Genomic DNA, 15,756 nt, shown 5'->3' with positions numbered 1-15,756 from the left:
CGCCGGGAAGTAGTGGCCCACTGCAGGGAGTCATGTGACAAGTGCACCTACGGTATGACCAGGGATTTATGAGCTGCGCAGAGACGGGGGAACAGTTGCGAAGAGGGCACATGAATCAGAGGTCCTGGCAAATTTGTCACGTTTAAAAAGGCTGCGAGAAAGATTCCAGCTTGTGTGGAGGGAGTTGACATTCAGCACATGCACCTTACGTCACACTGTGCTCTAAGACAGAACAATACTTTCAGTTGCTATGGCAGTTAACATCGTCTGCCTCTACTTGTGCTTTTTCATATAAATATATTTATTCTGAGCCACCCCCCTTAGCCTGCGTGTGCAGCAGTGAAACATGCTTTTAAGTTACATCATAAGACTCAACCTTGACTGTCCTTTCTCATCATAGTTACTGTCTGATGGTGCCACCGTGGGGAGGTTCCATAAGGACAGTGATGAATGTTACCCAAATATCACCCTTTCCATCATCTAGAGGGATGCGCCATTGATTTATGCTTTCTGGTCTATCAGGAATACTGTCACCTACCTGTAGCTCCACGGCTCCCAGGGGCCTATCTCCGCATGCACGCTTGGTGTGTAAATAATGGCCTGTAGGTGGAACCTGAGCGAGTCTATATTTTTTATATTTACTTATTTTTCTTTCTGTTCTAAGGCTTATGCTTTTGCTCAGATCTTAAAGATTTTTTTACGTCATTGTTCCAATGTCTTTCATTTATCTTTTTCCTGATTTTCTCTCTATTTCTGTCTCTCTCTGTAGTACAAGTATATTCATTCGACACAGTATGTAGCGCTTTGTTGTCACATACTGATGAACATTTTAGAAGGTATTGTCTTCCCCAGGAACAATTTCCTTCATAATAGTCCAATTTTCTTTCCGCTCAGCAACATGCTTGTTTTAGATTTATGTTTATTGGATTTAAATTGTTACAGCACCTGCCCATCTCAAGCCTCCGAACTCAGTGGCTAGGCATTTTTCACCTACGTATCACAGTGTTTTAAAGTAGATTCAGGAATTTGGACACTAATAAAGCAGCCATTCTTTGGATTCTGGACCTAACCAGATACATCCATTCATTTTGTGGAAATGCTCTTTTGTGAAAACGGTCTGGTGGCCCTCCCATTCACAGCCGTTTCTGGTACTGGTACAGAACGTATCAAACCAATTGCAGTGGGGTTTATGCAAAGACATACGTTCAGTAGTACCCACTAGGGATGGGCGGTATGGACTAAAAAATGTATCACGATAATTTCTGGCATTTATCCCGATAACGATAAAAATGACGATTAAAAAAAATACCAATTCAACTCCACCTTTTCAACTATAAATCTATCTCGCTCTCAGATCCGCCATGTTTGTTACACAAAAATGTCATCAACGGGAATTTACTTTCTTTCTTTCTTTCTTTCTTTCTTTCTTTCTTTCTTTCTTTCTTTCTTTCTTTCTTTCTTTCTTTCTTTCTTTCTTTCTTTCTTTCTTTCTTTCTTTCTTTCTTTCTTTCTTTCTTTCTTTCTTTCTGGCTCATTTCCTTCCTTCCTTCCTTCCTTCCTTCTTCCCTTCCTCTTTTCTCTCTTCCTTCCTTCCTTCCTTCCTTCCTTCCTTCCTTCCTTCCTTCCTTCCTTCCTTCCTTCCTTCCTTCCTTCCTTCCTTCCTTCCTTCCTTCCTTCCTTCCTTCCTTCCTTCCTTCCTTCCTTCCTTCCTTCCTTCCTTCCTTCCTTTTTCCCTTCCTTCTTTCCTCCTGCTCTTCCCTTCCTCTTTTCTCCCTTCCTTCCTTCCTTCCTTCCTTCCTTTTTCCCTTCCTTCCTTCTTTCCTCCTGCTCTTCCCTTCCTTCCTTCCTTCCTTCCTTCCTTCCTTCCTTCCTTCCTTCCTTCCTTCCTTCCTTCCTTCCTTCCTTCCTTCCTTCCTTCCTTCCTTCCTTCCTTCCTTCCTTCCTTCCTTCCTTCCTTCCTTCCTTCCTTCCTTCCTTCCTTCCTTCCTTCCTTCCTTCCTTCCTTCCTTCCTTCCTTCCTTCCTTCCTTCCTGTCTGTACCTTGTGCGTGGATTTAATGCAGAACCATAAATCAGCTTCACACAAAAACTTCATCAACAGGAATTTATCGTTTTTACTGCGAGATGACAAATTCTTACCGTGGGGAATTCTTTTGACGGTATATCGTGAACGCTAAAATATCGCCCATTCCTTGTACCCACTCTTCAAAACAACCACGATGGCTATCATCACATACTTTGTTACTCTAAATGATTGTATGACTATCCAGTGTTATCATGCAAATCGGAACCAGGGTAACTCTTCATATTGAGCAGGAGAACAATTGGAATAGCTGGCCAGACTATTAAACTCCTGCATGTGCTATAGCAAAACAGACTGACCCATAAAAACCAAACCATGGAAAGGTCATCGGTTCAACTGGAAACATCGGTATGTTTTTGTAGTTCAGCGCAGCTAAACATAGCCTCTTAAAAGGAAGTTAAGTAGCGTTAATCTATTTAAAAAAAGAAAAGTTCCAAGCATCTTTAATGGCAGCAAATTCAAGGCTCAGAGACGGGACTTATTGAGGTTACAGTCATTGGTGTTACCAGCAAAACCACATCAAAGCACACCCACTCACATCAATCCCACCAAAAGGCTGTTTGTATCTTTCATTCTGAAAGATACAAAAGACGTATAATCTCTTGCGTGCAGCTGCAGTCTGTCAGTTTGTTTGTATGGCCAGTGGCAAGTCTCTTCTCAGACTGAGGGATCTCTTGTTAGATTGCCAAGAATTAGCAAAGGGAAGACTTGAGCAGCAAATCAGGCAGCAGAGACGGCGGTCAATGTTACTGTGATTGTCTCAGTGGCAGTTATCTGATTCTCGGCTTCTATCAGACACGGCAAGGTGTGTGCTTGTACTTTTCATGAATTTTGTGGGCCTTAAAGAGAAAAAAGAAAGAAGAAGAAAGAAAAAAAAGAAGCATATTTGGGTTCTTGCTTTAACATGCTGCTTTTGAGACATCCACAGCCTAAATATGTTATTAACCCCCGGAAAGTTTTACAGCAAATACAGCTTAGAAATGATTCAAAAGAAGCACTTCAAACTTAATTGATTCCTAAAAAAAACCAAACAAACAAACGACAAAATTAGGTTTTTTTCTCCTGTTTGGTGTCTACTACTCATATGCTACGCAGTACCTGAGCATCTGATAGTATAGAGCAGTAATACACATTTAGTGGTTCAAAAGAAGTCTATTTTGCTTCAGAAGTGTGAAAGCTTAGTCAGAAAACCTTTAAAGACTTGAACTTGTTTAACAAGTAACTTTTTCATGACTGTAATACATCTAAAGTGTGACATACAGTATATAATTACTGTATAATGATTGCAATTTTGAAACAATGCATCACACGGCTAAATAAACACCCATAAATAGATTTTTGAAAGCACTCAGATTTTCCCAGTTCATGGCAGCCGACACGTGAAACAGGTTTCAAAAATAAAATGACAGCATTTGTGTCACCTGGCAATCAGAAACATTTTACCACTTCTAATTAGCGTCATGGCACTTTGAAAGCTATCATTAAGAATGAAAAAAAATCATTGAACCTAATGATTTCTGAGTTTAATACTCATAATTTCCAGCTTGTCAATATGATATTGGCCAAAAAGAACGAAAGTAAACAATAATAACGATGATTCTAATGTTGGAGTGAGTATCCTTTCACAGGAAGCAAAACTGCAATTACAACTTCTCTGAGAAATAACCAACGCTCAAACATAATATGCTGCTCTCCGAGGGTAATGAGTAATAACAATGAAGAGCTGAGCCGTTCTATGTTCTGTTGCCATGGATACAAAAACGGATAGTCCTTTCAGTTCATGAAATTTCTTTGAATGGTGTTTTCCCCCAAACACACACACTTTCCCTCCATTCACCATGTTGTCAGATCCACCACGGTGACAGTTTGTCAAATAAAAAGCCTCCATAGCTCCCATTTAGAGGTGGCTTTCCAACAATCCACCTTTTATGACATCCAAGTGGAAAAGATAAAGAATAAGGCGAGACGGAAGAAAAAAAACACTGTCAATCAGAACAGGGATGTGACTACTGTCCACTTTCTTCGTGTGAATGCCATGGCACAAGCAAGTCAGGCTTTTCAAAATGTTGGGCATTGGCTTGACTGAAAGAGCTCTTTAACTGCTTCTCCCTTTTTTCTTGCTTTTTTCCCCCCCATTTTTTATTTTTTCCCCCTGCTTTGCTTTCATCGCGTGAAGGCTCCCATTCTTCATGGCTGCCTCACTATTCCAGACTGGGCTTCAGCCCTGCAGGGAGCTCAGTGAGTCCAGAAGTCGTGCTGCTGAGTGACAAACAGTGGTTCTCTCCAGCCCCCACCGCCAGGGGAAGGAGGGGGGGTGGATTTCACATTGCTTGCAATTGTCTCCCCCCAACCCCCTTTTGAAACTTGATTTGTGCACTTTTTCAGGGGGGAGAAGAACAAAAAAGGAAGATAAAGTCAGACTAGGGAACTGGGGAGGTGAAAGAAGGTTTAGTGGTTTAATGGACGAGGGCCGGTCATGATAGCGCTCACCGAATCCATTTCTTTTCCTCCCACTGATCCTGAAGAGAAGACCCGGAGAGGCAGATGCCATAAAAGATACCAGAAACTATTCTGCTCTGTCAGCACAGGGCTCCGTGAGCCTCCTGTGACAGAAATAATTAAGCTGTCGGTGTGACATGGAAGACACTTTTTTTCATGAGCAACTACTTTCCTACCTTTTCCTTTTCCACTCCGTTCAGTTCAATCCATTTCTAAACACCGTTTTACCTATATCCTTGCTTCTGACACTTCTTTCACTTACGTATAATTGCCATCAGTATTCATAAATGGTAAATTGACTGCATTTAGCCAGTGCTTTTCCATCCTTGTTGACCACTCAAAGTGCTTTTAACATCACAAGCTAAATTCTCCCATTAAAGGAGCATGAGGCAGGATTGAGGCAGGACTTATGAAAAAAATTTGTATACGTTTTAAGTTTTCTAATAATAATGTCAGATGAAGCGTTCCAAACCCAAAAGAATGAGCCCTCTAGTGTATCTCTTCGTTGCCTTGAACAGGCTGTGTGCTGCAAAATGTGCTGCAGTGTTGGCGCCGAATTTCCCGCGCTGCCCTGCGGATTTGACGTCACATGACGCTGCATGCGCGTTCTCCCCGTTCTCCCGCTGTTGGCTGCAGTACCCCCGACGGCCGTCATGGTGAAGGGTGGCGCTAATGAGTCTCATTTCTTAAAAGGAGCCTCATGCTCCTTTAACAGATATTTCTCAATGTACTTTTTGTTTTAGTCTGTACTTTTCTCTGGCACAAATATTAAGGAACACATGAGGGGCAATGTGATGTTCAGTCCCTTGTCCAAGGACACTTTGACATGTGCCTACAGAGCTCATGAGTCAAACAACAGCCTTCTGATTGATAGACGACTGCTCGGCATTCCCGGACATGGTCTCCCCATTTACGCCTCACTAATGCCACAGTCTAATTTTCTTTTTCTGAAAGAGTCTGGTTTCACCTCCATTGCCATCTCCATGATAATTGTTCTCCTGCTCTTCACATCTTTAACAGTCCCTTCAGTTTCGCCTCACTCATACCTGGTATTAGAATGCGGCTCCACACACACTATCCCTTCGAAGTGACTGAACAGAAACACAATTTCTGTTTGCAGAGACCAAATGCCCATAGCTCTGCCTGGGTGCCATTTCACAGATCCGGAGATGCCGGCACATGCATCACTCACTAAACTACCAGAACCCACCCCAAACCTTTTCAAAGTCAAATCCACACCCCCCCCCCAACATGTCAATGAAGGTCCTATACGTGATAAGTGATTAAACATAGTGAGGAAAGATGAACTATTGTTTTTTTTTGCTTGATGAAGAAGTATATTGGGCTTTAGTTGGTAAACAAAGCCACACACACCACTATCTGTTGGTAGGGCTCAATTTGGTACTTTTTACACCAGTGCAGGACCATACTCAAACTTTAAGGGCCCCTCAGTGTAGAAAAGCACAGCTCTTTGATGATGCTGGTTTAATAGGAGTTTTCCTTTGATGGCAAAACATTTACCGAGGGGATCACTGCTGAACACCGACTGTGATAAAATAATGTTGCAATACCCTGAATGATACCTTTTAGACCTAGAATGACCTTAGCTACACGCTAGGCTTTTAATTATTCCTGCCTTGTGTGTTATTCTGTTAATCATAGACTTAGGTTACTTGTAAGAGGTAAAATATCGCTGAAAAAGGTAAATATCCAACATGGTATGAATATAGTACGATGTGACAGTTGACAGTCTATACCAATTGCCGTCAATGTCACAAAAAAGTTATGTTTGTTTTAAACTGATTGAACCCAAAAGCAAAGGGATGTCTGGATGCCAGCTTTGTCAGGATGTGGCTGGGCTGTTTAAGCCCAGATGCTCTTTGGAAAAAGCATTTTTTCCATTCTATATAGACCATACTTCAAAATGCACACTTTTTCATTACAAAGCATTAAAGTAAAAAAGAGTTAGTCTACCTTGACATCAACATGGGCCATCAGCACAGCAAAGTTTGTGAGGTGAGTACAGGAGCACGTGGTGTGTGTCCTGTTGGTGCCGAGCAAGCGGCAGTCCTGCGTCGACCAGTAACCAGTCATCGTTCGCTTAGAGTAACTCCAGAAGGAACAGTTGGGGTTGAAGTTCTCCTCAGATTGCTGTTGAATGACACAAAAGAAGAATATGTAAGTAGAATTTATATGCCCCCTTACCGTATGACTCTGAACTTAATCATACAGTACATCGTCCATCCCTGCTTTTTTGTTTGTAGATTAAATCATTTAAAATGGTAGCAGCTGTGCTCGTTGTCATAAAGGATCAAGCAGCCCCACGCTTGTATTAAATTGTGTTTTTTGACCTTTCTCATTAACTTTGACTGCATGACAATAGACCGCCCTACTGTTTAATAGTTTAATGTTGCCTTTGTTGGGCCGTGGTCCTAATTACAAGCACCCCTCCCTGCTATCCTGCATCCCAATTCATGAAACTCAATCACAAAACAGAGGCAGGGGACAAAATATAACTGCTGATAAAAAGATACATGGCCAGGATTTTCTATTTGAGTCCAATATCATTTGCAAAGTAGTTGCAGAAACAAAGAAAGCACAGAAATCCATTCCTTTGTGACTTTCAGTGTCCAAGGTCAATCAGATCTGCCTATGGTAAATAACCATAAGGAGCTGTGGTTTTGTCATACTTTTACTTTGGCTGTACGGTAATTAGCATAATAAGGTTTATCCTTGTTGAATGTAGTTTTTCCGCTGATTGGGTTCACCCTTCACACACCCAAAGCCTATATAAAATCTTCCACGGCAAGGAGATAGGATGACCCTCTGTCACCATTAATAACTATAATTGGTCCCATTAAATGGTAAGTCAAGGAAGCGAAACAATAACTTGAGGACACATCATCTTTCCAGAAGACCAGTAGACCAAAAACCCGTGGTTAGGAGGGGTACTTAACTGAGGGAATGCTGAAACATAAGAACTCCTCAGTTGGAACCTAAACCTTTCAGATATATATTTTTGACTGCAAGTTGATATTCATACAGATTCATTCAATATGGAAGCTTTATATATATATATAGATAGATAGACTTTATTAATAGACTCAGGGTCCATTTAAACAAGACGAACACACATACAAATTTTAAAAAAGACAATCATACCAGTGTTTCCACATTGCTGATTGATATCTCACAGCACTCAGTCCAGGATTGGTCAACAGCATTAAAACAGAGTTTTGTGTGTCATTCAGTCGACAAATGAATCTATACATTAGTTTTCTCAACAGAGCATGAAAAGTGTTTATACGCATTTGGCAGAATAACTCACTCGCACTACACCACCTGGGTTTTCCCAACAAAATACGGAGGCAATCATTATAGGCAACCTGCAGTTTGCGGATGCTCGCCTTTTTAAACTTAACCCACAACGGGGCAGTGTAGAGTGGGGTACAGTATGCTCTGAAGAGATTCATTTTAACTTCTTCAGAACACCAGGAAAATTTACTTTTCAGCACATTTGCTTGTGTATATAAAACACGCCGTTGCCTATACATATCCTCATCATCCGAAAAATCATCAGTGATGATGTGGCCCAATTACTTGACAGTGTGACAAAAAGGTAACACATTCCCTGACAAATAAAATGATGGGAACACCAGTTCCTTATCACCATTGGTTCTAAAAATCATAACAGAGCTTTTTTTAGCATTATAGCTAACATTGAATTCCACCCCATATTCAGAACATATGTTGAGCAGCTCCTGAAACCCAGCACTAGAAGGCGAAATGATTGCCAGATCATCCGCATACATAAGATGATTAATGATAGTATTTCCTATCACACAACCTGTTTTACAGCCTTTCAACTGGTCTGATAGAGCATCCATATACACATTAAATAGAGAGAGAAATTCCCCTCCAATACTCATGCAGTCCTTTGGTAGCTGAGGTCATTTTTCCCATTGCCATTATTGTAGTATACGTGTACATTTCATATGTTAAATGAAGCTGGAAATGGGTTTTTGTTCCTTTCTTTCGGGGGTTTAGTGCATCCCTGCCTCCCAAAGGCAAAGTACATAAATACATATATAAATAATGCAAGCTGACATAATTTATGTATTAATTTGCATACAGGACAGAGGAGTAAGATTTCATCACAGGTTTCTATTTGAAAATCATGTATAGACGCATTCTAATGCCAAGTGTGAACAGACGTGATTGTAGCTGCCCAGATTTGACTGGATTTTCAGGATGGATTTTAATACCAGGTTTAATAAGGCCATAGACTGGAATGCAAGGCCATCTGCCTAACAGCTAAAGCTTGACAGAAAATGAGTCGGGTCATGCAACAGAACGATGAAGTCCAGAAGAAATTCTACAGCCACATAGCTAAATAAATAAATAAGACTCAATGTTGCACTGATATGTCAAAGCCCAGACCTCAAACAGACTGAAAGGCTCTTACAAAATATTATAACTCGGCATTAACAAGAGACATCACACAGAAAATGATGATTGTTCTATTTTTCCATTCTGCTTAAATGTGTCATGTGTTGCTGTTCATTTGAGGTTGTATTTCCCTAGGAACTCGCACTGACTGAATAGATTACTTTTGTTATAGTGTCTTGAGATTCTTGAGGTTCTGTCATCTTTGTTGGTGTCAGAGACAATTATAACATTAAACAGGGCTAAAAATACTTATGAGAACTCAGTCTTGAAGGACAAAATGAAAAGGATTTATGACTGTACAAGAGAAGATGACAATATTACCTGTGGCTGTAAACGTTCTTGGATAGCAGAGACACATTCAACGGAGTGTTCTGTTTATAGCTCCTTTGATTGGTTAACCAGAACAGGGAGCCCTTGATTTGATGCGTCTGTCAATTCATTAATTCAGCACTCGCTTTGTGTCTGTCAATACTGTGCATAAATACTGCGACTAATCGAGTTTAATTAATGGATGAAGCTAAATTTATAATCAGTATTATTATGGGATTAAACAAGCAGCACCTAGTACACAAAAAAAAGACTCTATATGCAAATGCCTGCAAATTTATGGCACTTGTACATGATAAGATGGAAACTGCAGCTCTCTTGGCACATTCCTGTTCTACAAGAGGAAGGAGCTTTTGCAAAAGGGCACAATTTTATTGAAATGACTTGATCCGCGCGAGGAAAGGGTATAAAAAACACCAGAACTCCAAAATTAGACTAACAGTAAAATTTTCCTCTAAATTGCAATTTCTTCTTTCAGGTGAGTCAGGGCAATAACTGATCTGACATTGTCACCTCACATTTTCCTAACATTTAATTTTGACATCTACTGTATAAGCCTTTGCCCTTTTGTTCACCATCTTGCTGCACTCGTTTTGCTGTTGTTCCTTTTCGTGCAGGTCCCGCCCACACAAAAGACCCACTGCAACTCTCTTATTCTTGTTCAACATCTGTAAAAGAATAGCTGAAGGCGCTATTTGTAGACAAAATGGGCATATTTTGAGGGTGGTAGAGTGTGGAAAAACTAATGGAGTCAAGTGGGAGAACTCACGACTCCTTACAGTGACTAAGCAGCCTTCAGTGATGCTGAATATGACTGATGTTTTCTTAGCAGACCCAGCCGGTGTTCAGATTAATACACAACATGCATCCTCAGCATCACCTTGTGAGCAATGCCGTTTACGCCAGAAATAAGACATCGTCAGGTTTTGTTAATTGTGCTGGTTTGAGCTTTGCACACGGAAGTTGCACTTCAGGTACAGAGAAAATTATGATGAAAGCTTCCATCAAGGAAATGCCACACTGTGGCATTCTCTGTGTACACAAATGGCCAGGGACAAAGAGCACATTAAAAACAAACATCAAAGCAAAGAGAAAACACATTTCTCGTCAGTTACACACTCGTCCAGCAACAGAGCATTACCTGCAAGTGTCTGATGGTGAAAATGACGGGGTCAGAGAGGTAGACTTTATTAGTGTCCTTGTTGATTGCAGCTGTGATGACTGGTGAGTTGACAATGACGGAGTAATTGGTCGCCATGGCTTCAATGCCCAACTTCATGCTGGCGTTCTCTGTAGAAAGGTAGACTCCGATGTGTTTGTACAGCACGAAGGCAATTCGAATTTCACCTGCAATGAGACAAATATAAGAAGTACGTCAGAACAGACATCTTGGACACAGAATTAACTGAATGCACTGCAAAATCTGATTTCTAAGAAAATAAAAATGTGTTATTTCAAGAAGTTAGAAGATTATTTAAGACTATCTTGTTGGTTGCAAGAGGTCTAGCCAAGAAAATCTTTCTTGCCCTATTGGCGAAGGAATCTTTGCTTAAAGGAGCTGTATGTAAGAGGAATAATAAAACGAATCATAAAATGACCCCGATATGTCAACAGACATTTAAAAATCATGTTAATTTCAAATACTTATGTCACTGACAACAGCACTCAAGCCAGGATATTCCAGTTTAAAAAGAGGAGTTGCAGCCCTCAACTGATGTTTATGTTGTCATTTTTTGTTTTGGCCTGAAGCTCCACCCTCCACCTATCTCCCAATCACCAAGTCAGTATTGTTTCTGAAGCTCCACCCTCCACCTATCTCACAATCACCAAGTCAGTATTGTTTCTGAAGCTCCACCCTCCACCTATCTCACAATCACCAAGTCAGTATTGTTTCTGAAGCTCCACCCTCCACCTATCTCCCAATCACCAAGTCAGTATTGTTTCGGCATCCGGGTTGCCAGCTCGGCTCTAATTATCGCAGCCATGGCAGCCTACGTTCCTGCTGCATTCTGCAGCCTACCTGGCAACCTCTGGTCGGGGGGAGGAGGGGGAGGGGAGGGGAGGCTCAACAATAGTTTGAAAGTGACTGCAGTACCAGTTTTGGCCATTTCTTACAGACGGCTCCTTCAAAATAAGACTTTTGTTTTCTGGATTTATGGAATATTAGGCTTATTTCTAGAGGGGCTGTTTTTGCAGTTTGGCCCCGTTCATTGGAATAACAGTCCCTTAAGATTTTGGAGCATGGATGCAGATTTCTTTCTCCTTTTAGTCACTGAAATGTTAGCAGTGTTGGGGACTGATGCAGGCCTCATCCTCATCCACAGCAAAACTGTGATCAGGTAGAAAACGGTTTGCAGCCATAATTTTTGCCATTTTCTGTTGTTTTAAAGCTGATGCTTTATCAGGTTTTTCAAGACATATGAACTAATTTATGCCTTAGTAGCCAAAAGAAACAAACTTACTTCTGTATGTAAACATTGGCAATTTATTTGTGACTTACTTGTGTAGAGTGCAGAAATTATAAATGGACAAGGTGAACAGTAGTAATTATGATTGGTGTGTACTATATGTTTGAATTGCTGTCATTGCATGGATCCTATTTTGTTGCATATGGCGATCATACGGCGATCAAGATTGCGTAACCAATGTGGCCATGGGTTACGCAAAACATCTCAAGAGAGCACGGACTCTGGGGAACACATCAAAAAGTTCTGCCAAAGGGTCTAGTGCAGAGGTTGGCAACCCGCGGCTCCAGATCCGCATGCGGCTCTTTAGCACCGCCCTAGTGGCTCCTGGAGCTTTTTAAAAAATGTTTGACCTTCTTTTTCCTTTTTTTTCCTTCTGTTTGACTTTTTTTTTTCTTTTTTCCCTTCTTTTTTCCCTTTTTTTTCCTTTTTCTTCTTTTTTCCCTTTTCTCAACATTTTGATTTTTTTCTCGAAGTTTTAACTTTTTTCTCAACATTTCGACTTTTTTCTCTAAATTTTGACTTTTTTCTCTAAATTTTTACTTTTTTCTCGCCATTTTGACTTTTTCTCAACATTTCGACTTTTTTCTCAACATTTCGACTTTTCTCGAAATTTTGACTTTTTTCTCGACCTTTCGACTTTTTTCTCGACATTTGCCTTTTTTCTCGACATTTTGACTTTTTTTCTTGACATTTTAATTTTTTTCTCGACATTTTGACTTTTTTTCCTGACATTTTGATTTTTTTCTCGAAGTGCATAATGAAAAAAAAAATCTTCCCCCAGTTATAACTAATATAGAAACATGCAGCATGTGTTGTCTTCATTCTAAAGCTGATACAAGACTTTGTACACGACGTTGCCGACCACTGGTCTAGTGCATTATAAAATCATAAAGGTAGACATTGTTCTCTACATCTTGCATTTGAGAGGAAGTTTTTTCTTATGTACATTTATCTAGTGGTGGTATCAGAATGGAGCAGCAAAGACTAAATAAATGCCAGACGAAACAAAAACTAAAATGGCATTCTGTCTAAGAAATCTTTACAGAAATGTGGTTGCAAGCCTTTCCGGGCAACTATCACTCCAACCATCACTCAGCTAGTCTGGATCATTCAGGTTAATACCAACATGATGCCAAGGGGGAAAGATATTGGCAATGGCCTCAGAGAAGGAGCTGTTACTGCTCATCAGACTGGAAAGTTTGTGAAGCCATTTACAAAGAACTTGGAGTCAATCTTTCTGGAGACAGTAAGAATATTTGTAAATGCCAAACATGCAAGGAAGTTGCCAATCTTCTGATAAGTGGAGGCGGCAGCAAGGTCAAAATCAGACTGGACGAAAAGAAAATAAGAACCTGCAGGCCTCAGTTAGCATGTTAAATGTCAAAGTTCATGACAGTATTATTAGACTCAACTGAAAAAGTATTGCTTGTTGGACGTGCTGCCAGCAGTAAACCTTTTCTCTCTGAAAAGAACATCGATTTGACGATCAACAGGACCAAAAAAAACAAAAAAACAGACAGTATATCTGCAAAAATCCGTTATGCCAAGTGTAAAGCCCTGTGGTGGACGGGTCTTGGCCAGCCACAGGTCCTGGGCACCCTGCAGTCAATGACTGAACCATGAAGTCCCTGAGGAACCAAAACACACTAGAATAAAATGTGAGGCCGGCTGTGGGAAGCTAAAGCTTGGTGGAAACTGGGTCATGTATCGGGAGAAATCCCAGAGAGAATGGCTTAAAAACAAAAGAATCAAGGTGTTGCAACGGACCAGTGAAAAGTCCACCTGAATGAAATGCTCCAGTTCAGTTTTTGTAAAATAAGTACTACCATGAAATATTCTATGAGTTTCTGTTCATCTGAGGTTCTAGTGGGCTAATTTTAAACCCTGATGATGATTTATTGAGTGTATTTCTAGCTACAACTCATTGGAGGGGGACAAACTTCTAACATGTATATGAGGTAGGAGCTTGTTTTATTTCTCATCTGCATGAAAAGTTACTACATTATGAAGCAAAACCAAGCAATGTGTACCCTGTCCAAATCCTTTGGTCCATTCAGTGCAGCAGTACCATGATGTGAAAAAAATGTCTATGATGGTCCAGTTGCATCAGATTTGTCTTAAATTACCATCTGCCCTAAAGGGAAAAGCACAGCTTTGTGTCTATGGGGATATTAGCAAAAACAGCCCCTCAGATAATCAATAAGCACAAATCTAATCTAAGAATTATAACAACTGCAGATTGTAAAACTGTCAGAAAAGGATGTCAAGGTTGATACAGAACAGTTCCACAAGAAGAAAGCTTTCAGCACATCAACAAACAATGACTTCAAGTCAGAGTCCAAAGGATCTGGCTCCCACTGGTCCACTGGCACCGACAAAGGCTTTTATTTCTTGAAAATTATTTTTTCCACTCATTCTCCCTCATACACTTTCCTTTCCCTTCAGACCTCTCCTGTCTTTCATATCGGTGCTTTTGACCACCGGTATGAAAGAAAGTTCCCCTCCTGCCGTGACTGAGATCACTCTCTTAGATGAAAAGAAAACAATTTGGGTGCTGTAACACCCGATGATGGGGAAATATATGCAACTCTGATTTAATGATCCGCTCGGGCCCGGCTGGACGTGGACTTAGTCATCCGGCAGCGAGACACCCGGCGCAGCTACAGTCCATTCTGATTTGCATGAGCTGACAATAAAGAGTAAAAATGGGGCAGCAACGCTGCTGAAGATAGCCATGCATTGTGCATAACTGCCTCATTTATAGTTTAGAGGTGGTATTTGAATGTAACTAATTTTACAGCCAGGGTCCTCTTTCAAGAGTGCAGAAAGATCTAAACGCTTTATATGCAGAACAACAAAGGATGTGGGCGGGAATTTAAAAGTTATTTCCAAGTGCATCTGAATAAGTGAAAAAAGGAGAATTAACAGGAATTTTGCATTAAATACGGTAGTTCTTGTCTGCTTGTCATTTTCTCAACAGTATTTCCATTGTAGCTTCATCCTATTTTTCAAACCAGTTTATCGCATTTGGTTATAATACACCAAGAAAGCTACAAAGAGAAAATGATTACGCTTCACGCCAACTTTATGAGAACAGATTTGACTTCTTACCGTTTCTTCCATGCTGCTTCAGCGTGTTAGCCGACAGGTGGATAGAGTTGCCTTGTCCTCCACTTTGGGGGAACTTCAGATCTGGCAACTTCCCATCTGTGCTCATCCTTGCTACCTCCAGCTCTGCACACAAATACAACACGCACACATCTTAACGGATTCATTTGGTTTTATTGTAAAAACGTTGACTCAATTAGTCCATAAAAGTATGAGATAATGTTAAATATAATACTTTAAAGGGAGTCAAATGAATTATGACACCCCCCCCCCCAAAAAAAAATAAAAATAAAATAAAAACACAAAAACAGAAAGATACCACTTCTGAGCACAAGGGGGCAGCATAACCCGGAATTCTTTACCTGTCACCTCTTAGTCAAACCAATTGGTATTACAAGCCATGCCGGGCCATCCCCACTCATGAGCACAGCGTTGTCAGTGACTTTGTTGTCAGCAGAGAAGAGCTATCAATCAATCAATAAATAAATCAATCAAACTTTTCATACATACCCCCAGAAGCGGTTTTACTAAATGGCTAAAGTTTAATAATCTGACTGTTTCATTATATTTCTATCGCTGTTTTTAATAAAAGCAAATATTTGAACTTCTCAGTAGATGTTTTAATTAATGTAGATGTAAGTAGATGTTTTTATGCTAAGTATTTTCTTGTATCGGAAGTACAATAACCATACAAGTGTTGGGAGTACCAACTACACCAGACAGCAGCCGTTAGCAAGTTCAAAAAGCATTCTTCACTCCAAAGATGGTTTCATTTACAACTATATACAGCACTTTCTTGTGTCATACATCTTTGAAGTGCTGC

The 15,756-nt window shown here is 40.4% G+C and overlaps 1 protein-coding gene across 16 annotated transcripts in view; it reads right to left on the bottom strand.

Moving 5' to 3' along the window:
* LOC133420771 (adhesion G protein-coupled receptor L3-like) overlaps nt 1–15,756 on the bottom strand; it is a 303,952-nt gene that overhangs the window by 37,550 nt on the left and 250,646 nt on the right. For all 16 annotated transcript variants that reach the window (XM_061710576.1, XM_061710579.1, XM_061710584.1 and 13 more), the window contains 3 exons: nt 14,937–15,059; nt 10,499–10,704; nt 6,556–6,732 (listed from right to left, as the gene is read on the bottom strand). In XM_061710576.1, the coding sequence (XP_061566560.1) occupies nt 6,556–6,732; nt 10,499–10,704; nt 14,937–15,059 (506 nt within the window). The remainder of the gene's footprint in view (nt 1–6,555; nt 6,733–10,498; nt 10,705–14,936; nt 15,060–15,756) is intronic.

The sequence above is a fragment of the Cololabis saira genome, chromosome 20, assembly GCF_033807715.1.
Source record: "Cololabis saira isolate AMF1-May2022 chromosome 20, fColSai1.1, whole genome shotgun sequence".
In the NCBI taxonomy this organism is placed as follows: Eukaryota; Metazoa; Chordata; class Actinopteri; order Beloniformes; family Belonidae; genus Cololabis; species Cololabis saira.
Note: the sequence above shows the minus strand (reverse complement) of the source record. Positions and strands in the feature narration are given on the sequence as shown.